The sequence below is a fragment of the Stenella coeruleoalba genome (genome assembly GCF_951394435.1).
Source record: "Stenella coeruleoalba genome assembly, chromosome: 7".
NCBI lineage: Eukaryota > Metazoa > Chordata > Mammalia > Artiodactyla > Delphinidae > Stenella > Stenella coeruleoalba.
The window spans coordinates 109,324,924-109,352,396 of record NC_137153.1 but is presented as its reverse complement, the minus strand read 5'-3'; the positions used below and the strand labels follow the sequence as shown (position 1 = coordinate 109,352,396).

The window sequence follows — 27,473 nt, the reverse complement described above, 5'->3', positions numbered from 1 at the left end:
AGAAGAGTCTTTATTGCCAGAGTCCATGAAAGAAGGAATTTGACACGTAGCAAAAGCAAACTTTTAGAACAAGGCACGCAAGTGGCCAGAGATGGCAAAGAGAAGCAGCAGGTTGACCAGCATTGACCCAAAGTTGTCTGCCTTCCTCATTATTGGCCTCTTAAGAGCTTGTCTTTATCAAAGGGTCCATCTGCCAAGCTCTTTGCCTGGACCACTTTACCATCCCTGTGAGTGTCATTGGTACCTCCATCACAAAGTGAAATCCCCATGGCACTTTCAGAGTGGCCAGCCCCACAAATAATTGGAAAACCCCTAGGGACAGGTCTGGAGCCTACAATTCAAAAAACTTCTGAGGTGCTTTGTTTCTTTCCTTAAAATCTGGAAATCTACTGAGATAGGGAAAATCACCAGACATAGAAACTCCCTTCAAAAAAGAACCCCAGATTTCTTTTCAAATTTTTGTTAGAATGCTATTTCTAACTTCACAACACCCTGAAAAGGGCCAGGCCAAAGATACTTAATAAACATTTTGTGATGATGGTGAAATCATCATTAATGATTATTACCTTAAGTAAAAATGATTATGGATAGTGTCTTGAGTATTAGTCATTCACTGAACTAATGTTTGACAGCCTCCTCTGTGCTAAGTCAGGGGAAAGAACAATGAAGAAATCAGACACAGCTTTACTTTAACACCTTTAATTAACTTAATTTCTCATATTCATATAATCCACATAGTCTAGTGGGGCAGAAAACTAGTTGTAAACAGGCACATTTTAGAAATTGCCAGTTATAATAAGTACAGTAAGAACCAGATGGAGATTAACAGAAGGAAACTTGGGACATTTTAAATCATCACACCAAAGCGGAGAAGGTGTACTATAGGCTACAGTTTTTACAAGATCATTTGGTATATTTCTTTGTTTTATTGTTGATATCAGCTGTGTGTGAGTTACCATGGGGAGGTATTGAATTTGGGTTGAGGAACCCAGGACAATTTGGTCTTCTAATCTACTAGGTGACTGATAACATGTAATCATCTGTTTAATTAAATTTCCTGGTTCGGGAACCAGAAGTTTACAGAGGAGATTTAGATGATGCTAGCAGGAAAGCTGTTCACTAATTGTTTTTACTAAACACAAGCTGTGAGTATGACAGGGACAAAGCCTGCAGCTGGCAATGAAAAGAAGGAATATAGAGGCAAAACGAGGAATGTTTGGTATTTATGAGTAGAGGAAGTAGTAGCCCATTATGGGCTCCACGTTTTAAGGGTTGCTGACAAACAGAAGCAGCCCAAATGGCTGGCATTAGCTGACTGGATATGCTCATCTGGTGCATTCATATCTAGGAGGCAGCTGTCATGAGAACAGGAGCTCGGTCTGCCTCATTTACTGCTATAATCTGGGGCCTGGCTTTTGGAAAGGAGAAAAACAGTTTTCTCATCTCTTCTTGATGATCTTAATAAATGGAGCAAGGCATGTGATGTGCTCCGATTAGAGCAGTGTCACTGTGACTGATATTAAATAAAGTGTAGCCACTATTACTGTCACTGTTATTTTTACCATGACCACTGACCTCAATCCTCTAGATGCTTAGGCTCCGATCTGGTCCTGCCCCCTCACCACCTGCAAGGCTAATGACCCAGGCCAATGTAATCTTTCCCTCCTCCAATGCCCATCTGGACTATAACACATGGAAAGTCACAGTTATTGAAGAAAAGGTTGAACGGCTGGGACACTAGAGGCAAGCCAGCCCAGGAGAGAATCCCAGTTTCCACCTCTGGGACCTGGGAGCATCTCATTAGATCCATGATTTTTTTTAACCGTGTCCCTAGAGCCTAGAGGCCCGGACAGGGAGGAGAGAAGCCCAGCGCACAGGCTCCCAGCTGCCTGCTCCGCTTAACAGAAAATCCTTGCTTCTAGCTGGTTTGTACATTTGGGCTCTATGTGAAAAAGCATTTGAAGACACAGTCCCATAGCTAATACAAATTTTGAAAAAACCCAATGCATTCTATGATCTTTAAGGTCATTTTCCACTAAAAAACAAACAAAAACAAAAAAACTATGGACTATTATTTCTTGAATTATTGCTTAAGCATTCATCTATTTATCTACCGCCCCCCAAATACTTTAGTGGCAGGGAGAAAAAAAAGAGCAGAAGTATCCTGACTCCTAGTCCAGTGCTCATTCCAAAATAGAAATATGTCCTCCAAAATATCACTATGGATTTCAGATGGGGGCAGAGAAGGAAGACACAATTCCTTTCATTCCAGTACTGAACTGTCAGCGCCTTGTCAGTTTTCACCATTTTTCTCTTCTGCATCACAGAAGGGATGAAAAATCTCTCCTCTAGGAAACAGGGCAGGCCAGGAGGTGGTCAGACACTTACGGGGCTTGTCACACGTGCTTTACCATCTTCAATGCAGAATGGATCACCAAACTTTAATTTTCCATAGTCCTCCTGGCCACTCAGTCCTTAGTTCCTTGCAGGAATCACAAGCTCAAAAGGCTACAAGGCTAGCAGGCAACTTCAATGTCAAGAGCCTGACAGCTGAAGGATTGGGGCAAAACTGGAGAATGGAAACCTTTTGGTGCTTTGTAGAACAAGCAGAGCAGATTATGGATGTGAGTGGGACTGCTGAGGCTCAAACATTCCCTACTGCCCTGTGTGTGCTTTCTTGTTCCCCAATCATGGCCCCAGGTTCATACCACCAGATCTTAGGCCTTAGCCAGATGGACTACTTTTCTTCTTAAACTTATTTTTGGGAAAAAGAAATTTTTTTTTCTACTGGGTAGAGATGAGTGGTCTCCAAAGGGTTTCGATTCCTTTCTGAGTCAGGTTAAGCATCACTGGGCTCCGCTTTCGATTTCTGCAGGCTTGCCACTTGCTGAGGGCTCAGAGGTCCCCTGGTGATGCCCCCTCTATTTCAAGAGCCCCCAAAAATAAGTCGAGTGACTACAGATAAGTTTTTGGTACTTTCCAAAATTAAACTATTTCCCTTGGTAAATTTCCACCAAATGAGCTCATTAATCTGAAAACAGGATGTGGCACATGAAGACAGTAAAGTCAGGTTGCCTGCTCACTTACACTGGCCCGGGGCAGAGAGGAAGGGGGCGGGTGGGAGAGAGGTGGGAGCAGAGAAGGGCTTTTAGAGGTCCCACTGCACTGAGAATCAATGAATTTTTAAATCAGAGACTCAAAGCTCTAAATCCTTTTCTCTTAGAATTGAACGTGACCACAGAAGCCACCTCTGGTCAGTGTCCCACAGATTGCCTGTCTTGGAGGCCCCTGAGACCCTCTGCTTGTCTGCAGGCAGGCGCCTCCCCTCCAGGAGGATTCTATCCTGCAGCATCAGCTCCTCAGGCAGAAGCTGGGAGTTCTGCCCCAGGTGAGTGAGAGGCTTAAATACATCCCAGGTTAAAAACAAACAAAACCAAAGGAGTAAAACACAGTTCCCAACTCCAGTTGGTGTCAAGACAAAAAATGGGACCCTAATACATAGAGAATGTAATGGGTGCCTCTGAGCCACAGAAAGGAAACAAAACCAACAAAGTAGGCAGGCTCACTCCTTCCTCAGCTAACAGTCCTGCAGATGTTACGTCTTGATGGAGAAGGAGCCTTCATCAAATTCGCAAAAATAACGGTTGTTTGTACCTTTTAGACAGAAATTCTACCCCAACACTAAGTATCATAACTATTTTGATTGATATACACAAAATTCATAGGGAATAAGTGGCTGTGTGTGTGTTTAGACAAAACCAGAAACGGTTCCTGAAAACACCCAGTTCTGTGGAAGCCCCGTGCCTTCAGAACCGCTCTGTACATCTCTTCGCTGAGTGCTCCAACCCAATAAGCTTGGACGAACCTGACACTGTGCTAGGACCTTGCAGGAATCTAAGAGGGCTAAGACTTGGGTTTTGCTGCTGCTCGCCCCACCCCACGCGGGATTGCAGGCAGGCAGGGGACAGGATGGCGGTTCAAGTCCCAAGTCCGTGTTCGTTTAGTCTGCGAACACTTTGAGTCCCACACACGTGCCAGGAACTCGCGCGGGGAGAACGGAAGGTCAGTCTTCAGTGGAAAAACAGAGCCTGCGACGCCGCGGATGCCCCCCCGGGCCTAGTTTCCCCATTCGGGGAGCGTTCGCCCCGCCCCCGAGGCCGCCTCGGAAAGGCGGCTCCGGCTGCAGGAACCGGCCCCGGGCCTGCCCTCCCGGGTTTCCGCCGGCTGGGCCGAGTTCTCGCGCCACCGGAAGCTCCCGCCGGGCCGCTGGGAAGCGGCGGCGGCGCCAAGGTTGGTTGCACTGCACCCCGCCCCCACCCGCCCCGGGACTGCGCGGGCTCCCGGCCGCCGCCCCAGCGCTCCCCGCTCGGGACAGCCCGGCTCCAGCTCTCTGGGGCGGGGGCGGGGGCGGGGGCTGCCCAAGTGCGGCCCCCCCCACCCCCGCGCGCCTCCGGGACCTGGAATCCCGGCTGCAGAGCCCTGCCCCGGACTCGCTGCCCCCGCCCTTCCTGCGGACGCCCGGGGCAGCCCTGCGGGGGCTCATCCTTGAATAGTCGCGGGCGCCGCTCTGCTCCCATCAGTGCGCACGCATCCGGAGATGTGGCGGTGGCGAGACGGCCGTCACCAGCCCGCGCGGGGCGCACGAACGGGGCTGGGGGACACGGACAGGTCATCCGGCATCACTGAGCCGGGCGGGGGGTGATTGTAATCCGGCTGCGGGACGCGGTGGGATCACAAAGCTGGGAGCCCAACCTTATCCTGGGGCAGCCCACCGGGACTCCCAGGGAAAGTGGGGTCTGGTCCAGCTGCGCCCCGAAGGACAAGTGGAAGGCTGGGGAGACGCGGGTGTAACAGTGCAGAGACTCCGCGTCTTCGAGGCCCGCGGCGGGGGGAGGCGCGGAGATGGGGCTGATGGCGGTTAAGAGTGGAAGAGAAGGGGGTCAAGGAGACATAAGGAGGAGCAGCCACAGAAGTGGGGGCGGGGGGGAGCACGGAACGGGTGCAGGAGGCCACAGCAAGGAAGGGAACTGGAAAGGAGGCGCCAAGAGGCGTGTCAGGTGCTGGCCACAGGGCTGGTTGGATCGAAACTGGGACAAGCCCCGGACATTTGGCACCCTCGACCTTGAGAACCTTGGGGAGATGGTTCCATGGAGATTGGAGTGAGGAAGCGGAGCGTCCGTGTAGACAGTATTTTCTAGGAGTTATGTTAAAGTGAGAAGGTGTAGATGTTGGAGAGGAATGTGGAATGAGGGTAAAGGGCGTTTTAAAGCACCATGTGTGGTTAGAACACAGGCTCAGGGCTCCCGAGTCCCCACTCACTATCGGGGAGTCCTTGGGCATGTCACTGAACCTCTTGGTGCCTCAGTTCCCTTTTCCGTAAAACGGGGATGAAGATGACAATACCTGCCTCATAGGGTTCACGTGAAGCTTAGATGAGATGGTGCCTGTAAAAGCACTTAACACGGCACTAAAAGCACCTGTTACTTTTCACTTGTAATTATTAGAGCAGCTTGCGATATTTTGCTGCTGATAGGAAGGAGCTGGGAGGCATTGAAGACAGAGGGGAGAGAAAAGGGAGCAGAGAGAAAGGGACCGAAGAACTTGGATGGAGAGAGAAATCTTGGGTTCCTGTGCCAAACCAAGGGAAGGAGGGAGCAGGTGGGGACGCAGGGAAGTTTGCAGGTTTGGGGTATGTGGTTAAGTGAGTGGCTTTCTGATAGTCTTTCTCCGAAGTAGGCCTCAAGGTCGTTTGCTGAGAGGGCCAGGTCAGGGCTGGCCCAGGTGAGGGTGGAGGTCCTGATTTCCACTGCAGCAGTAGGGTAGGGTGCCATGCCCTCTTTGCCAGCGACCCCAGGCAGACTCGGCATCGCTCCCGGGAAAGTGGACAGTTGAATTTACTAGGGTCAGAGGACAACGTCAGACCTGCCTTGCCCACTTGTGAGGCTCATCTAAAGTTGATGGATGTGAAAACACTATATAAGCATAACTTACCATTTTAGTCTTTCTTCGTGACCTTGAGGAGCTGGAAGGGCTGTGGCCATCAACAATATCAAAGTTTTTCGGGCACTTCACTTGGGCCGTGCACCATGCCATGCTTTCACCCATGATCTCATTTAGTGATTACAAGTCAGGTGAAGTAGGTATTAATATTAACCCCATTTTGCAGATGCAGAAACTGAGGTGCAGAGAAGTTACTGACCTTGTCCCAGGACCCACAGCTAGTAAGTGATGGACTCAGGGTCCCAACTCAGATCTGTCAGACCTCGAAGCCTGTGATTTGAAACTACTATGAAAGTTTGCAAAACCCCTAGTAGCAACCCAGCAGAATAGAAAGATGTGGAGGGATCATCTTTTCCATTTGGTAGGTGAGAAAACAAAGGCTAGAAGCTCTGACCTCCATCCTGGGCTCTGTAGGCTCCACCAAGCTGCCTTGTTTTTGCCTCTCTTGAATGGGAGGAAGAACACAGAGCTTAGAGTCCCACAGACCTGGTGGTCATCGTGCTGTACCACCAGGTGCTGTGTGACTTTGGACCAGGCATCTTGCTCCTCTGTGCCTCCCCATGCCTGCGGAATTCCTAACAGGTTGCTCTAAGGAATAGGAAGGAAAATGTTGCCTGGGGCATGGTAGATGTGCCAGGAGCCATGCTTCCCACACAACCATGGATCTGCGTCCCACTTGGCTGCTGAGACCAACTCCTCGTGACCTTGTATTTATTTAGACCTTTGTTCTCCTCAGGGCCAGGAAGTGGTGGCGCCTGATCCGAGTCTGTGGCCACCTATGACTTCCTGAGTGGGGCCGTGGAGGTAGGGCCCTGAGCAGTCCATGGTCCTGAGGCCTCGGACTTCAGAGGGGAGGGCCAGGTGTCACACATACTGATGAAGAACGCCACGGGCAGGGCTGGGCCATCAGAAGCCTTCCTGCTGGCCTTGGCCATGCGGTCCCAGAATTTTAGACCCCAGAGAAGTCTTGGAGATAATCCTGTTGCAATTCCTTTTTTTTTTTTTTTTTTTTATAAACAGATGGGGTAACTGAGACCCGCTGTGCAAAAGTGACTTTTACCTAAGATACTCTGGACAGGGCAGAGCTAATATGCACGGAACTTGCATTTTTGGACCTGACTCCAGAACCCTGGGGATTTCCACCGGGGCAGTGAACACCCACACCGAGTATCCTAGGCTGCTCGGAGGTTCCAGGGAACATAGACAAGTCACCGACTGGGGCTCTCTCTGCTCCTGTCCCCTGGGGAGGAAGTGGAGGAAGCCAGTGGCAGCCTGAGGTCCTCCGACTGGGGAAACTCTAACTGTGGTTCCTGAAAGTCCGTGACACGGTTCTTTTTTCTCTCTGACTTGCTTTCCCCTCCCTCTTGCTCAAAAGAATGACTGGACACTCCTAGAGCCTGCAGTCACCATCCAGGGGATTTTTTTCACCACAAAGGGTAATTCCTGTCTCATCCCTGCTGTGACTCAGCTGTGACGTTGAACCGCACAAGCCAGCGAGAAGATAAAATCATCAGACTCCTGCACATCAGAGAGGGGGGCCCGGCCAGCACTCACCTCTTCTCCCAGCACAGACTCCACGGAGCTGGTCCCCTCCCCAGAGGAGCTTGAACAGGGGCCCCCCACCAGCCAGCCTGGGACCCTGAGATGGCCTCTGGCTCCGCCAGCAGCCGCCACCCGGCCCCCGATGAGAACGAGTTCCCCTTTGGGTGCCCCCCCACCGTCTGCCAGGACCCACCAGAGCCCAGGCCCCTCTGCTGCGCCGTCTGTCTCTCTGAGAACGTGAGGTGAGGGGTCGGAGGAGAAGAGGCGGGTGGGAAGGAGGTGCCAGGGAGGGACCCCTCACGGGAGGCGGGGGTGAGAGGAGCTGTGGTTTTGGGCAGGTGACTTCACCTCTCTGGCTTCAGCTTCCACACCTGTTCCTCAAGGGTCCCGGACACTGCCCCGTCTGACTGTTGGTGGGAGGAGAAGTAGCCACAGAAAGACGTCAGCTCCCTTAGCAGAAGGCCATCCGGGGTCAGGGGGAGAGCCTCTGGGTCCAGCTGGGCTACTTACTGTGTGGCCTGTGCAAATTGTTTGATGTCTCAGCCTCCTTGTCTGTAAAATGCCTGTAAAGTGATTTTCTACCTCCCAGGATTGTTACAAGGCCCAGTCAATAACATTCCAAAAAATCCTTGTAATAATGAATATAAACTCCCTGCTAAATGACAAACTGCTGTACAAATATATCTTCTTCCACAATATCACCCATCACCTCAGACTGTTTGCTGGGAATGCTTTTAAAGGGGACTAGATATTTTTTGTATTCATATATTATACATTTATGGATGTATATATAAAATATGTATATATTTGCATATAAATATATACAATGCACACATTTTGCATGTGTATAAAATATACGTATATAATTTACATTGTATATTATATATTAAAATATGTGTATATTTATATGTAAAATATAAATAACTCAGAGAGGTGTGACATCAATATGATCGTCAGTATCCCACCTTAAGCAACTATTATGTACCAACTGTGTGCCAAGCACTCTTTCCTTGTGTCTTCAGAAGCTCCTTGGAAAGGTGGATACTATTATTACCCTATTTTACAAATGAGGACAGTGAGGCCTAATGGACAGATGAGGTCAGTTTGCCGCAGGTCAGTTTCCTGGCAGATGTGTTCTTAAACTGCCGTGCACCCCCAGCAAGACTTTTGTTTGGGACTTTGCAGTTTAAGAAGGTGGGAAACTTCTCAGGCAAGCTTGAGGAGTTCCAATGCTTTCACAAAGGAGGAGGCCGAGAGAAGGCGGAGAGAGGTGGTGGTGAGAAGGGCAGGTGGGGGGAGGAGCAAAGCTCGACTGGTTTCACCATCCTGACTTCATCTCAGGCTTTTGCAATGGGTCTCTTGGCTTCCTTCGCTGTCCTTCCAAAACCTGGCAGAGGTGGGAGAGGGATCCAGGCCTGAGGCCTGAAGAGCTCTGCTCAGCTCTGCGCCTGCCTCCCTCGACCTTGGTGGATCCATACGTCCTCTGAGGCCTCATTCTCCTTCCTGTAAAATGGGCCTGACCCGTGGCTCTCACTGAGGACCGGATCGCTTGGGAGCTTTGTTAAAGCACATAGGACCATGTGTCACCCCATTCAGAGTCCGGCACCCACTCCTGGTTAAGAACCTCAGGCTAGGTGTTCTCGGAGGCCCCTTCTTATTCTGAGAGGCCATGGTCATCTGTAATTACTAAAAATAAGAGACCAAAATAAAATAGAGGAAGCTGAGAAGAACTAATATAGCTGCACATCCACAATCCTTTATCTGAACCCGTGGGGTCAGATGTAGTTTGGAATGGAGAAGTTTTTCAGATTTTAGAAAAGCAAGTCAGTGCATTACTGTGTAATTCTTCCAGCGGGAATTGGGGATGCACCTTATAATCAAGCAATGGATATTTCTGCAAACATAAATATTCACGCTAAGTGGGATAAGTAGGGGCTTGAATAGCCTCTAGTCACTTCAGATCAGGTTTGGCTGCCAGAGAAGCTCACTGCAAACTACAGGAAAACATTGGTTTGGGAATGGTGGGTCTGGGATTGTGGAGCTGCACGCTCATTGGTATCAGCTGCCACACTGGGCAAGGGCTAGGCATTTGGAGCTCTGGGGACGGTGGTTGGTGCCATGGAGTCGTGAATGCCTCACTCAGTGGCATTTGTTCATGTGTCCCCAGGAATGGTGAGGATCGGATCTGTCCCAAATGCAAAGGGGATGACACACCATCTGAAAGGCCAGGAAGCCTTCTGTCTCAGGAGCAGGTAAGTTGGCACTGCCAGGAAAGACTGTCTGTCAGTTGTCTCCGTTGGCAGGGGAAGAGGCCAAGTAGGTATCTGCCCACCTAGTCCCTACCAGGTGGCTCCTTCCTTGTCTGAGTCTAGACTGAATTCATTTTGTCAGCAGTGAGGAGACTGACGTTTGCGGTGGGGAAGCAACTTGCCCCAAGCCACCTGGCCGACCCGTGACAGACTCAGGGTGAGAACAGCATCTAGACAGGGGTCAACACACCACAGCCTGCGGGCCCAACTCAGCCTGCCGCCTGTTTGTACGGCTTACGAGCAAAGAATGGTTTTTACACTTAAAAGGTTTCTAAAAATTGAAAGGAGAATGAGATTTTGTGACACATGAAAATTATAAGGAATTCAAACTTCCAGGTCCCTACATAAAGTTATATTGGTTCACAGCCACAACTCACTCATGTATATATGCCTTGCGTGTGGCTGCTTTTTTATTTTTAATATTTATTTATGTATTTATATTTATTTGGTTGTGCCGGGTCTTAGTTGCAGCAGGCAGCCTCCTGAGTTGTGGCATGCGAACTCTTAGTTGCGGCATGCATGTGGGATCTAGTTCCCTGACCAGGGATCGAATCTGGGCCCGCTGCATTGGGAGCGTGGAGTTTTATCCACTGTGCTACCAGGGAAGTCCCTGTAGCTGCTTATGTCCTGAAACAGCAGAGGTGAATAGTTGCAACAGAGGCCTCACAGCCCAAAATATTCACTGTCTGGCTCTTGACAGAAAAAGTTTGCCAACTCTTGACCTAGACAGTTCTTTCTGGCCCTGTTTGCCCTCAGACAGGGACAGGCCATCCTCATCTCACTTCTCCGGCTCTGCCAAACCGTGCTTCCAGGAATAAGATACAACTTTGGTAGTGTGAGGGGCCAAAGAGATACCCTCAGGCATCAGTTTAGAACCCCAGCCCTTCTGAGCTGGAGAAGGACCCTCGTAGGTAATCCGTCCAGCCCAGAGGTTCCCATATGTTGACGAGCACTGGTCCATTCCCACCAGTTCATGACAAAAATGATAAAAAAAAAAAATAAGGAAATTGTTATGAGTTTTTCTTATAAAAGTAAATTCTTTCCATTTATAGAGTCAACTTTTACTCTGAGATGATGCCCTTCCTATTCATGTCTTTGTATAAAGGAAATGATCGTGATAGGTGATAGAATTCGGGGGTAAAGCCTTTATTTAGTAAAATTTTTAAATGGCAATCTTTATGTTAATCTCCTAATTTAAAAAGCAAACAAACTGGTATTGGTCTGTGAATCCAAAGCTTTAAGAATCCCTGCTGTAAATCTAACCCCCTCTTACACATGGGCCCCGACACCCACAGGGGCATCTCATTGCAAAGCTCCCTCATGACCAGGGTCTCGCCAACTTGGCCACCAGCACTGTCCACACTGTGAGGCACTGGCTTCTTTCAACCAAAGCTCTACCCTTGCCCAAACCATGGCCCAGGGGTCAGGAGACTGGTGTCTGAGGATGGCTTTATAATTCAGTGCATGGCTGAGATGACTCCCCTGTCTCCACCTGTAAAGTGAAGATGCTAGGTTGACTGTGCAGGGTCTTTCCAGCATCTGCAATGTCCCATTGCCAGTCAGCGGCTGGCAGGGCAGCTCTCCCTCCCGCTGTGGAACCAGAGGCAGGCAGGTCTCCACGCCTCCTTACCCCTTCTCCGCTCTGGCCCCTCTCCTGCAGAGAGTTGGAGGAATTTCCTGTCCCACCAGGGCTGGTTTTGAGGGCTTTCCTGTCTTCCTGTCAGCAACCCTCTCCCCCCGCAGGTCCTCAAGGGATTAATAGTAAGGCTCCCGTGCATTTCCCCAGAACTTTGTACTCTACAATGTGGTTAAGAGCTAATAGGATTAACACCCATGGAATAACCTTCCAAGCCTCCCTATTTGAGATCTTTGTACTCCACCCTCGAAAGAGGACATGGGCTAGATGCTTTCTAAGGCACCTGCCTGCCCGAAGGCATCAGGGCTGTTGTTTTGACGTGTTTTATTCTTGCCTCTTAACAAAATGAATACAGATTCATTGTACAAATCTTAGATAACATAAAGATGAGATATTTTAATATCTCTCAACCCAGTAGTCTTAATTTTTTCATCTTTGTTAATGTGAAATCAGATGAAAGTAGAAGCGTTCTGATTAAAGGGGAGCCTGGAGCCCTGTCCTTTCGGTTACCCCACTTCCTTCTCCTGTCCCAGCCTCTCAGAGACACTGGGGATTCCTAGGGCCCTGCAGAGCACAGTTTGAAACCCGCTGCCTTAAACCAAATGAAGTGACTCTAATGATGGAATTACAGGCACTGAAACAGGCTACAGAGTGGGAGGAGGGTACACCCCCCAGTGGAAAGCTGGGGGGTGGGATGAGCCAGTGGTCTGACACCTGCACAAAGCCACAAGTGGAAAGACCAGGGACTCCTTCAGCTTCTGACCCAATGGGAACTTTGGGGGGACTTTTGACCAAAGGAAAGCAGCTGATTATAAATCAACACTTTGTATACGTGGTGATTCTGCAGTCTGTGCATCTGGGGAAACCTGGGAAGTGAAGGTGGGGTGGACAGGCCGGGCCGGAGACCAGCTGAGCTAAGCCCCGAGGTGCCCATTCTTGCAACACTTTCCATGCCATCTGCTTATCAGTTTGTCCTCCTCCTCTGACTTCATTAGATTAATGTCTCTCTAAGAAGTGCTCAAAGCCCGAGACCGATTAGCTCATGTTAAGAAGCAGATATTAAAGGATAACTGTTGACCTGGTTAGAGACTTGGTTCTTGCCTAGAATGACCTTCCTACAGAAGTGACAATGAATTAGGGGACGACCCGGTGGCCAGGAAATAGCAGTCAATGCTGTCTGCCTGAGACCCTGTGAATGGGATTGTTTCTCTCACTCTCTTCCCTCTGAGGTCACTCAGGAAGGTCAAAAGCAAGCTGGCATCTGCTGCCAGTGGCTTACAAGAGTGCCTTAAATTATTCTAGAATCAGAAAATGATAGGAGGTCAAGCTGTCTAGTCCAATTTCCGTTCTGTACTGGATTCCTGCCAAGTGGCTTTGTGTCCTTCCAGTGATGGGGAGCTCATTACTGCATGAAACCACCACTTCCACCATGGGGAACTAACTGTTGTACCATTTTCCTCTTTGTTTGTACTGAGCTGAAGTCTGTCTCCCTTGGGGCCACAAAAAGTAAGTCAGTCAGCCTCCTGTCCCCTGAGGCGGTCCTGAGTCTGTGGAAGGACGCTGACCACGTCCATCTTGAGTCTGTCCTCAGCCTCTGTGCATATCTGTGTCCTTTGAAATGCAATGCCTGGAAATGAACCCCCTTACACTCCTGAGCTTGACAATTGCATCTGTAACCTTATCGATCCCGTGACATCCTGTGTCATGCGCAGTGGTGATACCCCTATTTCACCAGTGGGTAATATATTGAGGTTCAGTGAAGAGGTGTGCCTGCACCAGTCATACAGCAAAGGGGGGGCAGAGCCAGGCTCCCACTCCTGCCCCTTAGGCTGCTGACATCTTCTCTCTGCTGCCTCCAGATGGTGGATCACCCCCAAATGTTTTACACAGGTTTAAATACACAGTCCGCCTTAAGTGCTGGAATCCACCAAATGCTGTGGAAACAGGAATGGGCAAGACTACTTTCAACTAGGGGAATCAGGCAGGACTTCCTGGAGGAGGTGGCAGTTGAGCCAAGCAGAGATTGCCAGAAAGGAAACTGACTGAGGTACAGAGGCGGGCAGGAACTGGCGAGCGGACCGAGTCCACCCTGTCACTGCCGAGTGCCTCTCCCTCAGCACTAGCTGAGACCCAAGCGAAAACAGCCCCTCCTGGCATCCAAGACCTTGACCAGCCTCAGTGCCCAGCACAGCAGCGTGGGAAGTGCCTGGCACATTGCAGACCCTCCGCTCTGTGCAGTAGCTTCATGGAGGCAGCTCTCATGCTCCCGGCACCCTCTTGACGCTCACATTCTCGGAGGCCCCCAGGTCCCCAAGTGGGGGCCCTTTGATGGAGCTCTCCTGACCCCGTCACAAAGGGCCTGGGGAAGCAGGGAAGCTGGGAGCACCACACACCCCCAGACTTCTCGGACGTGGACAGAAGGACAAGTGTTCCCTCAGGGCTGGGATTTTGTTTTCTCTGTTTCCTCCTCAGAGGAAATTCCACTGCGAATTTTATTTTTGGCAGTTTGCAAGCAATGAGACCGCTCACACAGGGGCCTCCTGTGGCACCAGACAGGCACAGGCTTGGCTCAGGACAGATGCCCCGTTCCTCCTCTGCGACCCCAGCCCCTTCCCTCTCCAGTCCCCTCGGTCCCTGGACTTCAGATGAGGCTACCCTTTAGTCAAGGTGAGGACTCCTGGTGGGGAGGAAGGATGCTGGCCGTAGATTCCAGGCCCCTGGCCTCTGCCACAGCCTTGCCCCAAACTTGCATCCTGCAAGTCACCGGCCATCTCAGCTTCAGCTTCCTCACCTACACGAGAGGCAGAACCTCCAGTGGGAAAATAGGGTTTTACAGAATTAGTTATTAAGAGTTTGAGATGTGAGGATTAAATGAGATGCGTGTATGTGACAGCCATTAGCAAAAGGAAAAAGATGTCCCAAGGGCAGTGCTTAATCCACAGGAATAATTTTGCTAATAATAGTACTTCTACTAATCATGGGTGACATTTACTGAGCACCGCGTCAGGCAGAATGATGCTCCCCAAAGATGTCCACGTGTTAATCCCTGGAACCTGTGAATATGTTACCTCACATGGCTCTATTAGTCTGCTCGGGCTGCCGTAACTAAGTACCACAGACTGGGTGGTGTGAACAACAGAAATCTGTTTTCTCACAGTTCTGGAGGCAAGAAGTTCTAGACAGAGTTGGTTTCTTCTGAGGCCCCTCTCCTTGGCTTGTGGATACCCTCTTCTCCCAGCATCTTCCCATCATCTTCCCTCTGGATGTCTGTGTCCTAATTTTCTCTTCTTATAAGGACACCAGTCATATTGGAGTAGGGCTCACCCTAATGACCTCCTTTTAACTTAATTACCTCTTTTAAAGACTCTGTCTCCAAATACAGTCATGTTCATGGGAGCTAGGACTTCCCTATATGAATTCAGGGTGGGGAGACACTACTCAGCCCATAACAATGGCAAAAGGGACTTTGCAGATGTGATTAAATTAAGGATCTGGTGATGGGGAGATGACCCTGGCTTATTTGGTGAGCCTATTGTTATCACAAGGGCCCCCAAAAGAGGGAGACAAGAGAATCAGAATCAGAGCGAGATTGGAAGATGCTCTGCTGCTAGCTTTTAATATGGAGGGAGGGACCCTGAGCCAAGGAATGCGGGTGGCTTTCAGAAGCTGGAAAAACAAGAAAACAGGTGCTCACCTTGGACCTTCAGAAGGGGCACAATCCTGCTCACTTTTAGGACTTCTGATCTCCAGGTCTGTAAGATAATATTGGGCTGGCCAAAAAGTTCGTTCAGGTTTTCCCATGACATGAAAAACCAGAACGAACTTTTTGGCCAACCCAAAAAATGTGGGTTGGCTTTTTGTTGTTGTTTGTTTGTTTATTTATTTGGTTGTGGCAGGTCTTAGTTGCGGCTCGCTGGCTCCTTAGTTGCAGCACGTGGGTGGGCTCCTTAGTTGCGGCATGCATGTGGGATCTAGTTCCCTGGCCAGGGATTGAACCCAGGCTCCCCGCATTGGGAGCGTGGAGTCTTAACCCCTGTGCCACCAGGGAAGTCTCAATGGGGGTTGTTTTAAGCCAATAAGTTTGTGGTATTTTGTTATAGCACAGTAGGTCACTCATGTCAGAATTTACTTATATTATGGCATTTAATCCTCACCATAACTCTAAAGGGGGAGTTCTGTTATTATACTCATTTTGAAGACTGGGAAACTGAGACATGGAGAGGTTAATAACTCTCCCAGGGCCACATAGATAGTGTGTGAAGTGACAGAGATGCGCTTTGCACCCTGACAGGCTGGCTCCAGAGCCCACCCCCTTAACCCTGGAAAGCACCCCAAGGAGTGCTGAGTGACTGATGGTGGGACTCTGGGCAGCCTGGCTGGCCACCAGCGGCCTCTCAAGTTACGCCCTGCCCCTCCTCTGCCAGACATGAGAGGCTGGTCCCAGCCCACTCCCATTGTACATGGTAATAAGGATGCCCGCTCCACCCATGTAGCACTTGCCAGCCTGCATGGGCTTTCATTGCACAGACACACCACAGGGCTCAGATGCCAAAGGAACGTGTGCCTCTCCACCTGTGGGCGATTCTGGACTCCCACCGTTAGTTCTATGACTTTCATGTTTTTACCTCCCTCTGACTCTCACTTCAAGCATATACCCTTAGAACGGCAGAGGATTCTAATCATGGGCTCGTAGGGAGTTTCAGGGCCTGAGAGATGACCCCTTGTGCATTCGCCAGGTTCCTCACTGGCCTCAGGCCCTCCATCCTTCCCTCATGTCGGGAACTACCTTCTGGGAGAGGCTGCATCACAGGGCACTTTCCAAAGCCATTGCAGTCTCCCTGACAAGGCTACCCACCCCTCCCCAGTAAAACATCTGTTTTCTGTTCTTTGTTGGGAGCAACTTGTGCTTGAAGCCCGGGGCAATGGGGCAAAGTGGGGGGTGGCCTTTTGCTGGGCTGTGCTCTGTGTCCCAAACCAACTGTACTCATTAAGCCCACAGCTCTCACTTATTCTACTATTAGAGAATAATAACTAGTGTGGCTTTGTATTTGCTCAGCCCAAAAGACCTCTGTCCTCCCCTCCTTTCATCCAAATCTCCCTTCACATCACCCCATGAGGTTATTCTTGAAAACAACAACAAAGCTCTTAGGAAATCAAGATATTATTTACATGTAATAAAATTCACTCATTTTAAGTGTACAGATTGATGAATGCCAGGAAATGTATACAATCGTGTGACCTGCAGTCAGGAGGGTGAATGTTTCTGCACCAGAAAAAGCTTCCTTGTGCCCTTGTTCAGTCAGTCTCCCCCAGCTGCAGCCCAGGAAGCCACTGGTCTATTTTCTGTCACTATAGTTTTGCCTTTTCTAGAATCTTGTAAGAATAGAATCCTCGTATGTAGTCTTTGGTGTTTGACTCTTTCATTTAGCATGTTTTGAGGTCCCTCCATATTATCGCACATATTAGTAATTTAGTCCATCTGACTGCTGAGTAGCGTCCGGGAGTACGGATATACCACACTTTGTTCATCCATCCACCAGTTGATGGATACTTGGATTGCTGCCAGTGTGGGCCTCTTACGAGTAAAGCTGCCGTGAACATTTACATATACCCGGACATATTTTCACTTTCTCTTGGGTAAATTCCTAGGAGTGGAATGTGTGGGTTGTCTGATAACTTGATAAGCACGGTCTTGTGTATGTATGATTTAACTTTATGAGATACTTCCATAGATTTTCCCAAAGCGGTTGTACCATTTCGCATTCCCACCAGCAACCTATGAGTGTTTCAGTTCCTCCACGTTCTCACCAAAGCTCGATATTCTCGTTCTTTGTAAATTTTAGCCATTTAGTGAGTGGACAGTGGCATTTCGTTACAATTTGCATTTCTCTGATGACTGGTGATGTTGAACATCTTTACATAGGCTTGTTATTTGTGTATCTTATTTTGTGAAGTATCTGTTCAGTATTTTAACCATTTTGTATTAGGTTGTTTGTCTTATTGAATTGTAAGAGTTCTTTATATATTCTGGATATAAGCCCTTTCCAGGTCTATGTTTAGGAAAAAATGTTCTCCCAGTCTCTCCTGGGCTTACTCTTTTTTTTTTTTTTTTTTTTTTGGGGTACGCGGGCTTCTCACTGTTGTGGCCTCTCCCATTGCGGAGCACAGGCTCCGGACGCGTAGGCTCAGCGGCCATGGCTCACGGGCCTAGCCGCTCCGCGGCACGCAGGATCTCCCAGACCGGGGCACGAACCTGTGTCCCCTGCATCGGCAGGCGGACTCCCAACCACTGCGCCACCAGGGAAGCCCTGGACTTACTCTTGATAAGATATAGAGACATGGGGTAGGAAGATCCCTGGAGCTGTGCTGCTTCCTAGCTGTTCCTCCTTGAGTAAATCCCTGCCCCTCTGTGAGCTTCAGTTTCTTCATCAATCAGATGGGAACAAAAAACCTACCCTGCTATCCCCAAGTGTTGTTAGGGGCCCTAGGAAGAATTATGACTATGAAAGCATTTTGTAAACTCCTCAGACTTACACATAGGTTAACAGTATTGTCAAGTTGCTTGTTAGAGGCCCTCACAGAGCCCCCAGACCAGTGGGGGCAACCAAAAAGTAAATGATGATTACAGGGCTGAGTGGAACATGTCCCATCAGGAGAGGTGGCAGCGCTTCCCAGGATCACAGCAGGGGCCCTGCTCTTGTTCTGAAGGAGGGTTACAGGACGGCTGAATCAGAAGGAACAGCATGTGCAAAGTTTTGTGGCCCAGCCCAGCTCATGCCTGGTGGATGCTGGTGCTTTGCAGAGAGCCCCAGTGCCACTGGGAGCCCCATAACATCCAGTGACATGGTTCTTATTTCCAGGATCACCCCGAGGTGGCTGAGGCTGGAGTTGGGTGTCCCTTTGCAGGTGTTGGCTGCGCCTTCAAGGTAAGCATCTGAGTGTGAGAGAGGAGACCTATCTGTATACTACAGTCTCAGACCTTCCCATCAGCCCCTCCGGGATGTTCCCACAACATCAAGCTATGCCTCTGGATGTACCTTACATGACTTTCCCAAGCAACAAAATCACTAGTAAATCATCTTCGTACTCAGGGGAGTTCTTAATGTCTCGCCTGGGCATTGTAGCATCACAAAAATGACCACCGCCCGCACCCCCAGAAACCCCTTTGCCTCTCTCCATGGTCCTGAATCATCAGTGCGCTCAAGGGCATGGCAGAATTGTTGCTCTGGAGGCTGGGATGGACACAGCTCATCATGGGTATGTCTCATGCCAGGGTCCTTCTCCGAATCCCTCTTGCTGTACACTTCCCTTGGCCGGATGAATGGATATGACTTCCCTTGGCAACCTTTGGTGGCAGGACTCTCCACTGCTCCCTGGTTCTCCCTCCCCCTCTGTTTTCACTGATCAGCCCCACTCTCTTGGCAGGGGGGCCCAAAGTTCATGCAGGAGCATGAGGTCACCTCCCAGGCTACCCACCTGAACCTGCTGTTAGGGTTCATGAAACAGTGGAAGGCCCAGCTGGGCTCTGGCCTGGGGTCTGGACCCATGGCCCTGGAGCAGAATCTGTCAGACCTGCAGCTGCAGGGGGCTGTGGAGACAGCTGGGGACCTAGAGGTGGACTGCTACCGGGCCCCCTGCTCCGAGAGCCAGGAGGAGCTGGCCCTGCAGCACTTCATGAAGGAGAAGCTCCTGACTGAGCTGGAGGGGAAGCTGTGCGTGTTTGAGAACATTGTCGCCGTCCTCAACAAGGAGGTGGAGGCCTCCCACCTGGCCCTGGCCGCCTCCATCCACCAGAGCCGGCTGGGCCGTGAGCACATCCTGAGCTTGGAACGGAGGGTGAGCATGGGAGGCACGTTTACCCTCAAGGCAGCTCAGGGCCCCCCCCACACCGCCCCGCCGCCCCATCTTGTCTCCAGAGCAGAGGACCAGCCTTCCTGCTAAGCATTCTCCCTGTGCAGACCAGTCACTCCTCCTTCAAAAATATCTCTCCTGCATCCCACAGCCTTCTAGGAAGAGGACTGAGTCAGAAGTTATAGTCAAGGTCAAACTCCCCCGTCCAGTGCTTCCTTTCCTTTGCTTAAACTTCTGCAATAGACTATTCCCACCCCAAGCATCTCATTCCACAGCTGGACATTTTGTACCACTAGAAAGTTCTCCCTCATACTTAACTAAAATCAGCCTCCTGTGTCTTCCCTGCCCCTCGGGGCCCCCAAAACATCTGACTTCTAGCCCCCATGGAAGCCCTTCAGAGATGAGCAGTCAGTAATAATATCCTGAGTGTTTCCTTTTTTAGGCTAAACACCCCCAGTGCCTTCACCACTTCATCAGAGCACATCGTTTCATGCTGTCCTCATATGTGCTGGCTCAGCCTCTAAAGGATTCCACACACTCAGAGTGGTGGTGTCAAACCACCAGATAATCCACTTATCTGACAGTTCTTGGTTGCACCAGACTGTCCCCTCCTATGTTCCAGAGCTTATACTTTTCTTAATATAACCAGTCACAATGTTAATGTTGCTTTTTGGAGGGGCGGCAACATTACTTCACCGTCTCATGTTGAGTTAGGCCTGGATTTTCGTTCCAGGTCCACCATTAACTTGCTGTATAGATCTGGGCAAATCACAGGACTGCAGCTTTCCCATCCGTAAAATTAGGGCTTCAGTTTTCTTTAAGGACACTCACTTCCATTCCTGACTTCCCTACCTGAGTACACCCAAGAATAAATTTGTATTCTTTCAAATGTCAGTGGAGGAACCTACCAGAAGAGCCAGGCACTGGGTTTGGGTGGCGAAGTAAAGGATTTATTTATGTAACTCTTGCCCCAGTTGGAAGGTGATGGCCTCCCTGAGGGCAGTGACTGTGTCTTCAGTTCATTAACGAATTTCCTGGCTCTGCTCTTACGTGCCAGACACTGTGCAAGGCATGGACACAGATAAAATGAGCATGGGCCCAGCTGTTGATAGGGGAGACCATCTATCCTGTTGGAAAGGCAGAAAAATATATCTCAGGTGGTTGTAAAGCCTCTATAAGATCGAAGATGAAAGAGAGAAACCAGCTGAGCTAGGGCAGTGGTTAAGTGTTTCGCAGAGGAAGAACTCTCTGAGCCAGGTTCCTGACGGATGAACAGGAGTTGGCCAGTGGACAAGGAAGGGAAAGGAATCCCGGGCAGGAGGGACGGCATGTACAAAGGCAGATGCACGTGGCTGAGGGAGGCAAGGAAAGCAAATTCGGGGGCAGCCCTGTCTCTACATCCCGCTGTCCCCATCCCACCGCCAAGCTGGATTCTGGTGCCCCTGGCTGAATGGGCTTCCCCGCCCCAGGTGATGGAGCTGCAGCAGACCTTGGCCCAGAAAGACCAGGCCCTGGGCAAGCTGGAGCAGAGCTTCCGCCTCATGGAAGAGGCCTCCTACGACGGCACGTTCCTATGGAAGGTCACCAGTGTCACCAGGCGGTGCCATGAGTCAGCCTGCGGCAGGACCGTCAGCCTCTTCTCCCCAGGTAAGGCCTCCCCGGGGGCACAGACACCAGCTGGGGGAGGCGGGGGGGGGGGTGGGTGTCCCGCTCTGACAGGCGGGCTGCGCCCAGTTAGGCCAGTGTCCATTCAGGCCCCCGGCGCTACCAGGCCCGCGGAGGTAGTAGGCCCCTCCCCGCTCAGCCGCGTGGATCAGGGGCTGTTTGCACCAGGCGTACCTCCCTGGACATCCGTCATGGTCTGCAACTAGGAATAAAATGATCTACGTTGTGTGGATATCGGTTGTGAAAGAGAGTGCGCTGTGAACCAAAGTGTGTAGATGCGAGGGAAGCCCAGGGTGACTTTCACAGGTAAATACCATGGGGCCCTGCCCTCCGAGACCCCGTGGTCTGAAATAAGACAAGTGGAAAACTCTCTGTGTACCACTGTGGGGAGCACGTGATTGAGTATTGTGTACACTGGGGCAGTTCTTAGTCGTTTCTGGGGCCCCTGGGCCTGGCACGAGGTCTTGCATGAAGTAGGCAGTTACTCGGTTGTTGTTTCTCCTAATTAACTGATAGCTGTCTGTGTAACAATGTGTGTATTTGTGCTCAGACCTGTGTGCTTTTCCCCTGGCCTCACTCGCGTGCCTCTAAGTAAACGGGTGGGTCGTTAAGGAGGATTTCTGCCGATGGCAGTTTTAACCACCACTCACATCTGCTCCAGCCTCGTGCCTTTCCTGGCCATCTGCTCCTCTGACACACCCAAGGTCAACAGTGCTGGGATTCAGAGGGGCATGGGAGCTTGCCCCACACCATAGAGCAGGCTGGGTCCCAAAGCCAGCCCCCCTTTCCTCAGGAACAGGGACAGCCCCTTCAGGGGGTGGCCTCGCCTCCTACACGTAAGCTTTTTTGTCCTGGCTTCTTTCCAGAGAGGGAAAAAGCAAGCAGTGTCTCTGGCTTCCTGTTCTACCAAAACACAAGGGGCACAGATGAGTCAGACTGTCAGCCTGTCCCTCCTCCACTCCTTCCCGCATACCCTCCACACCCTGTCCGCGCTCAGCCCCTCCCAGAAGGGCCCTCATGGTGACGGCTACTGGAACCCACACTCAGATGGCTCTTTCAGCTGCCCAGGGAGAGAGCCCACAGGCCCCTGTGCCTAATCACCAGGGGATGATTCATCCCGGGGGCCTTTGCCAGCGGTGGCCGGCAGCACTGTGATTCACCGCACTCTCTCCCAGCCTCCAGGAGACCCCAACCGCTTGGCCTAGGGCAGCGGAAAGAATTCTGTGTTGGGAGGTAGGAGGCCTGGCCCCTAATTCTGTCTCTGCCCCCAGTACACTGTGACACTGTGGCCAGCCACTTCCCCTTGCTGGGCTTGGGTTCCCGACTACAAAATGCAGGTTGGTTAAATCAGAAGTGTGATCCCAGGCTTCCCTGGTGGCGCAGTGGTTGAGCGTCCGCCTGCAGATGCTAGGGACATGGGTTCGTGCCCCAGTCCGGGAAGATCCCACATGCCGCGGAGCAGCTGGGCCCGTGAGCCATGGCCGCTGAGCCTGCGCGTCCGGAGCCTGTGCTCCGCAACGGGAGAGGCCGCAACAGTGAGAGGCCCGCGTACCGCAAAAAAAAAAAAAAAAAGAAGTGTGATCCCAGGGCCAGCAGCATCTCTGTCCCCTGTTAGAAATGCCAATTCTCAGTCCTCACCCCAGCGCTACTGAGTCAGAAGCTCCAGGGGCAATCTGTGATTCTGATGGCCTTTGACAGCCACCAGGCCAGATGATCTCCAAGATTTGATGCTCTGTAATGGAGAAGAATGCTGAGCTCCATCCCCAGATTTCATTTTTATGGTTTTTTTTTTTTGGTTGCATTGGGTCTTCGTTGCGGTGGCTTCTCTTGTTGCGGAACATGGGCTCTAGGCACGCAGGCTTCAGTAGTTGTGGTGCGCGGGCTCAGTTGTTGTGGCTCGCGGGCTTTAGAGCGCAGGCTCAGTAGTTGTGGCGCACGGGCTTAGTTGCTCTGCGGCATGTGGGGTCTTCCCGGACCAAGGCTCAAACCCGTGTCCCCTGCATTAGCAGGCAGATTCTTAACCACCGTGCCACCAGGGAAGTCCCGATTTTGTAGTTTTGAGCCATGACCTGGGCATGCCTAACTGTCAGTCCCAGTTTCCTCATCTGCAAAGCCCAGCACTCTCCAGCTGCCTCGGCGCTGACTCTGGCTTCCTCATTTCAGCCTTCTACACTGCCAAGTACGGATACAAGTTGTGCCTGCGGCTCTACCTGAATGGGGATGGGACGGGGAAGAGGACCCACCTGTCCCTCTTCATCGTGATCATGAGAGGGGAGTATGATGCTCTGCTGCCGTGGCCTTTCCGGAACAAGGTATGGGCCTGGGGGACAGTGGGGGTGGGATGGAGGAAACCTGGGTCCTGATCCTGATTGAGCCATGAACTTGCCTGTGTGACCTCGGCAGATCCTTTGCCCTCCGTGCTGTCAGTTTCCCCTCATAAAACAAGAGCCTGAGTTCACATCTAGTAGCCAAGGCTCTTTGCTGCATTCTGAGTCTAGGAGCTAAAATGTTTGGACCAGCGACCCTGGAAGACATGTAGAGATGAAGTTCATGTTGGGGGTGAATAAGGAAAACTTCTTGGAGGAGGTCCTGTGGGGCTGGCCTGAACTGACAGCATTCTCAGAAAAAGAGAAGGAGGAGGAGATGCCTCTGCACACCTTTTAGAATGGCCAAAATCCCAAACGCTGACAACACCCAATGCTGGCAGGGATGTGGTGCAGCAGGAACTCTCCCTCACTGCTGGTGGGACTGTAAAATGGCGCAGCCACTTTGGAAGATAGTTTGGCGGTTTCTTACAAAATTAAACATACTCTTATCATGTGACCCAGAAATTACACTCCTTGGTGTTTACCCAAATGCGTTGAAAACTTACGTCCACACAAAACCCCTGCAGACAGATATTTACAGCGACTTTATTCATAATCGCCAAAACTTGGAAGCAGCCAAGATGTCCTTCAGTAGGTGAACGGATAAATAAGCTCTGGTCAATCTAGACAGTGGAATATTATTCAGTGCTGTAAAGAAATAAGCTACCAAGCCATGAAAAGATATGGAGGAAGCTTAAAGGCATATTACTGAGTGAAAGAAGCCCGTCTGAAAAAGCTAGATACTGTGTGATTCCAATTACATGATACTCTGGAAAAGGCAAAACTGTGGAGATAGTAAAAAGATCAGTGGTTGCCAGGATTTCATGGAGGGGAGGAGAGATGAATAGGTGGAACGCAGAGGATTTTTAGGGCAGTGTAAATACTCTGAATGATATTATAATGATAAGATTCACGTCCTTATACATTTGTCCAAACCCATAGAATGTACAACGCTAAGAATGAACCTTAAACTAGGGACTTTGGGTGAATATGATGCGTCAACATAGGTTCATCACCTGTAGCAAATGTACCGCTTTGATGGGGATGTTGACAGTGTAGGAGGTCGTGTGGGGATATGTACTCGGAAATCTCTGTGTTTTCCATTCAATTTTGCTGTGCACCTAAAATTGCTCTGAAAAATAAAGTTTGTTAAAAATGCTTAAAAGGGCCGCCAGAGGTGGGAGTGTGGCAGGGATTCCCCGCAGGTGGACAGCGGCAGCAAGGGAGTGGGAGAGGGGAAGGGGAGGGTGTGGACTCCACACTTCAGCTGGGTGGAGGAAGATAAGGGCGAGCAGGTGGGGTGGAAGCGGTAGTGCCGCAGTGGTCTGGCTATGAGTCAGTAGGTCAGTGGTTCCCATATGTGCTGGGGGGATTTTCAAAATACTAATGACTGGGTCTCACTCCCATAGATGGTGAGACATGAGCATTGGGAGTTTTCAAACCTTCCCAGGGAATTCTAAAGTGCAGCCAAGTTTGAGAACTGACTGCTGCAGTGGGCGATGGGCATTTCAGTGACGTGTGCCAGGGAGGAGGCTGTGTGTCACTTTGAGATCGTTGGCTTCTCGGAGGCACACAGGGCCCCTGTACAGACCAGAAGCTGGGTTCGTGTTTCAGGGTGTTGATTGCCGTCTGCTCAGTGGAAGGCCTGTCTGCTCTCGCCTGGGAGGGTCCAGCTGTGTTTGAAGGATCAGACAGACATCTCAGTGCAGGAAGGGACATCTTGGGTTATGGAGTCCAACCTCCTTGTCCGGGCTTAGTCCCCCCTTTAGCCCCCAACAGCCAACCACAACTGGCAGTGGCATCTGAATTCCCCGTCCTGTTAAGAACACCTGAGCTCTAATCGTGGGACACCCCTGAAGCCTGCTCACGGTACCAGGTGCTTCTGTTTCCGGGCTCTTCCTGTACGCCATGTGTGGTCCTTACGTGTTTCTTTGACTCCTGATCAGTGTGAGCTCAGGGTTAGAGGGGCTGCACGGGTGACAGGCACAGACCCTGTCCCTGATCTCCCACTGGCCCCTGCCCCGCAGGTCACTTTCATGCTGCTCGACCAGAACAACCGTGAGCACGCCATCGACGCCTTCCGGCCCGACCTGAACTCAGCATCCTTCCAGCGGCCCCAGAGCGAAACCAATGTGGCCAGCGGCTGCCCACTCTTCTTCCCCCTCAACAAGCTGCAGTCGCCCAAGCATGCCTACGTGAAGGACGACACCATGTTTCTCAAGTGCATCGTGGAGACAGACGCTTAGGGCAGGAGGGGCCGAGCGAGCCGCACCCGGGTCCCGAGGGAGCACCCGCTCAGATGGGGGTTCAGCAAGATGACTGAGGTCCTGCCTTTGGCGCCCAAGATCCCAAGGCACAGTGATGGGCCGGGGCTGGCATGACATGAGCCGAGCGGACAGATTGACCGTGGCTAGCTATCGGTTTAGTGTGGCGGGACCTTGGACTGGGCCCACAAAGGCACACGGTCCCAAAGGAGGTGGTGCAGGACTGATCCCCCTGCACTGACCGTGCAGCACTGGAGCCCCGAGAGCCACCTGGCTCTGAATGTTGAGATGGACTCTGGCCGAGATGGGGAGGGTGTGGGGACCAGGCTGGGGCATGGATGGGGAACTGGAGGTGTGGGACCTCAGCAAAGAAGCTCCAGGGATGGGAAGACCTCTGCAGGCCGCCACGGAGAGTGAGCTTGCTCTCGTCCTGCTTGGAATCAGAACCAGGACCAGGGGGTGGAAGTGACAGGGTGCCAGTGCGAATTCAATCTGTCCCAGCCTGGACCGAGTTCCCCAGTACTGGAGGTGAACAAGCAAAACCAGGGGGCTACGCTGCGGGGAGGGCATCAGATGCGGGGAGGGGTGGTTTTGAAGACCTTCATGGATCCTTCCAGCCCAGAGTCTCTGACTCTAGGCCTCCTGGGCCAGATGAGGCCTAGTGCCGCAGGGGGTCTGGAAACATTCAGGAGCCCGATGCCCTCCAGTTTCCTGACTCACCTTCAGTACCGCCAGGTGGGCTGAGCTGACCCGCATGGTACCTGCCACCCTGGGCCCGGCAGTCTGCTTGCCCTCCATGCAGAGCCACGCAGAGGCCCTGCGTCCTGCGCGTCCCCCAGCTGAGCGCCCCTCCACCTTCTCCAGGTGAAACCAGGTCCCTAGCTCCCAGAGGCAGCTGGAAGGAGCACGGAGAAGGAGAGGGGCACAGACTCTCCACGCTGCCTGCCTGGGGGCCCCACTCTTGGCCATTTCCAGAATCCCGTGTCTCCTGTTGAACGAAGGCAACCACATCTCTAGTTGATGGATCAGGACCGCTGAGCCACCCACAGATGTTGACCTTTTATATGTATAAAACCAAAGAATTTTTTTAAATGTCTTTTGCACTTTTCATGAAGGGTATGGTTGTGGGAGTTGGTGGTGACTTGTGAGGTCTGGGTGGCGCTGCCAGTTTTGCAGGTGGCATCCAAGGCTGGTGTGCTGGCAGGAACATGCCTCTCTGCCTCAGTCTTCTGACTGTAATGGGGGAACCGCCCCGGCCTGCCTCCCTCGCTGAGTTCTGTGACCTCAAAGGAGATGCTACACAGGAGAGGCTAGAGAGAGAAAGGCCCGGGCACCACTGCTCACCTGGCCTGGCCTGGCTGCGGCCCATGCTTGTCTTCTCACCTTGGAGGTCCCTACACAACCAGTTCCTGTAAGGACCCTCGCCCGTCTTTCCAGAGCCCTGAGGCTGCACGTTGCCGCTCAGAGATGCAGGGCAGGTCCCCCGCTCCTCTCCCCACCAGGCTTCCCTGCAGCTTACTCTTCCTCTATTTGCCGAGGCTGTGATGGGCTTCATGTCTCACACCCTCAGGGTTCTCATCTGTGAAATGGGTCAGCAGCCCTGCCTGTCCTCTCTAGCCCAGCGTTTGTGAGGATGATGCTCACATAAGAGGTAACGGAGCAGCACGGCCCAGTGGGATCAGTATATCAGAAAACCCAGACCCACCCCTAGTCCAGACCTGGTATCCCATCATACCTCAGCCTCTTCATTTACAAACACGGGGAAGCATCCTGCCTGGCCCTGCCCAGCTCACAAAGTTTTCACGAGGCCCAAATATGATACCCGAGCCCTAGTGCTTTG

At 51.3% G+C, this 27,473-nt stretch overlaps 1 protein-coding gene across 8 annotated transcripts; it reads left to right on the top strand.

Moving 5' to 3' along the window:
- Nucleotides 1–3,984: 3,984 nt before the first annotated feature.
- On the top strand, nucleotides 3,985–26,707 carry TRAF1 (TNF receptor associated factor 1). 8 transcript variants are annotated; one of them, XM_079926702.1, is made up of 9 exons: nucleotides 4,254–4,290; nucleotides 6,167–6,221; nucleotides 7,376–7,784; nucleotides 9,710–9,794; nucleotides 18,348–18,413; nucleotides 18,913–19,323; nucleotides 20,808–20,985; nucleotides 23,167–23,315; nucleotides 25,397–26,707. In XM_079926702.1, the coding sequence occupies exons 3-9, from the start codon at nucleotides 7,645–7,647 to the stop codon at nucleotides 25,613–25,615; spliced, it is 1,248 nt and encodes a 415-aa protein (XP_079782828.1). In that variant the 5' UTR covers nucleotides 4,254–4,290; nucleotides 6,167–6,221; nucleotides 7,376–7,644; the 3' UTR covers nucleotides 25,616–26,707. The 8 variants fall into 8 exon arrangements, with proteins under 8 accessions (XP_079782830.1, XP_079782827.1, XP_079782828.1 ...); XM_079926700.1 differs by lacking the exon at nucleotides 4,254–4,290 and adding an exon at nucleotides 4,313–4,668; XM_079926705.1 differs by lacking the exon at nucleotides 4,254–4,290 and adding an exon at nucleotides 4,652–4,668 and having other exon boundaries at nucleotides 6,173–6,221.
- Nucleotides 26,708–27,473: the final 766 nt, after the last annotated feature.

Excerpts from the sequence above, each read along its gene's own strand:
- TRAF1 (XM_079926707.1), top strand. The coding sequence starts at position 7,645 with ATGGCCTCTGGCTCCGCCAGCAGCCGCCACCCGGCCCCCGATGAGAAC. Across the intron at positions 8,641-9,709 it reads AGGCCTAATGGACAGATGAG|GAATGGTGAGGATCGGATCT; the intron begins GTCAGTTTGCCG and ends ATGTGTCCCCAG. Across the intron at positions 20,986-23,166 it reads CGTCAGCCTCTTCTCCCCAG|CCTTCTACACTGCCAAGTAC; the intron begins GTAAGGCCTCCC and ends TCCTCATTTCAG.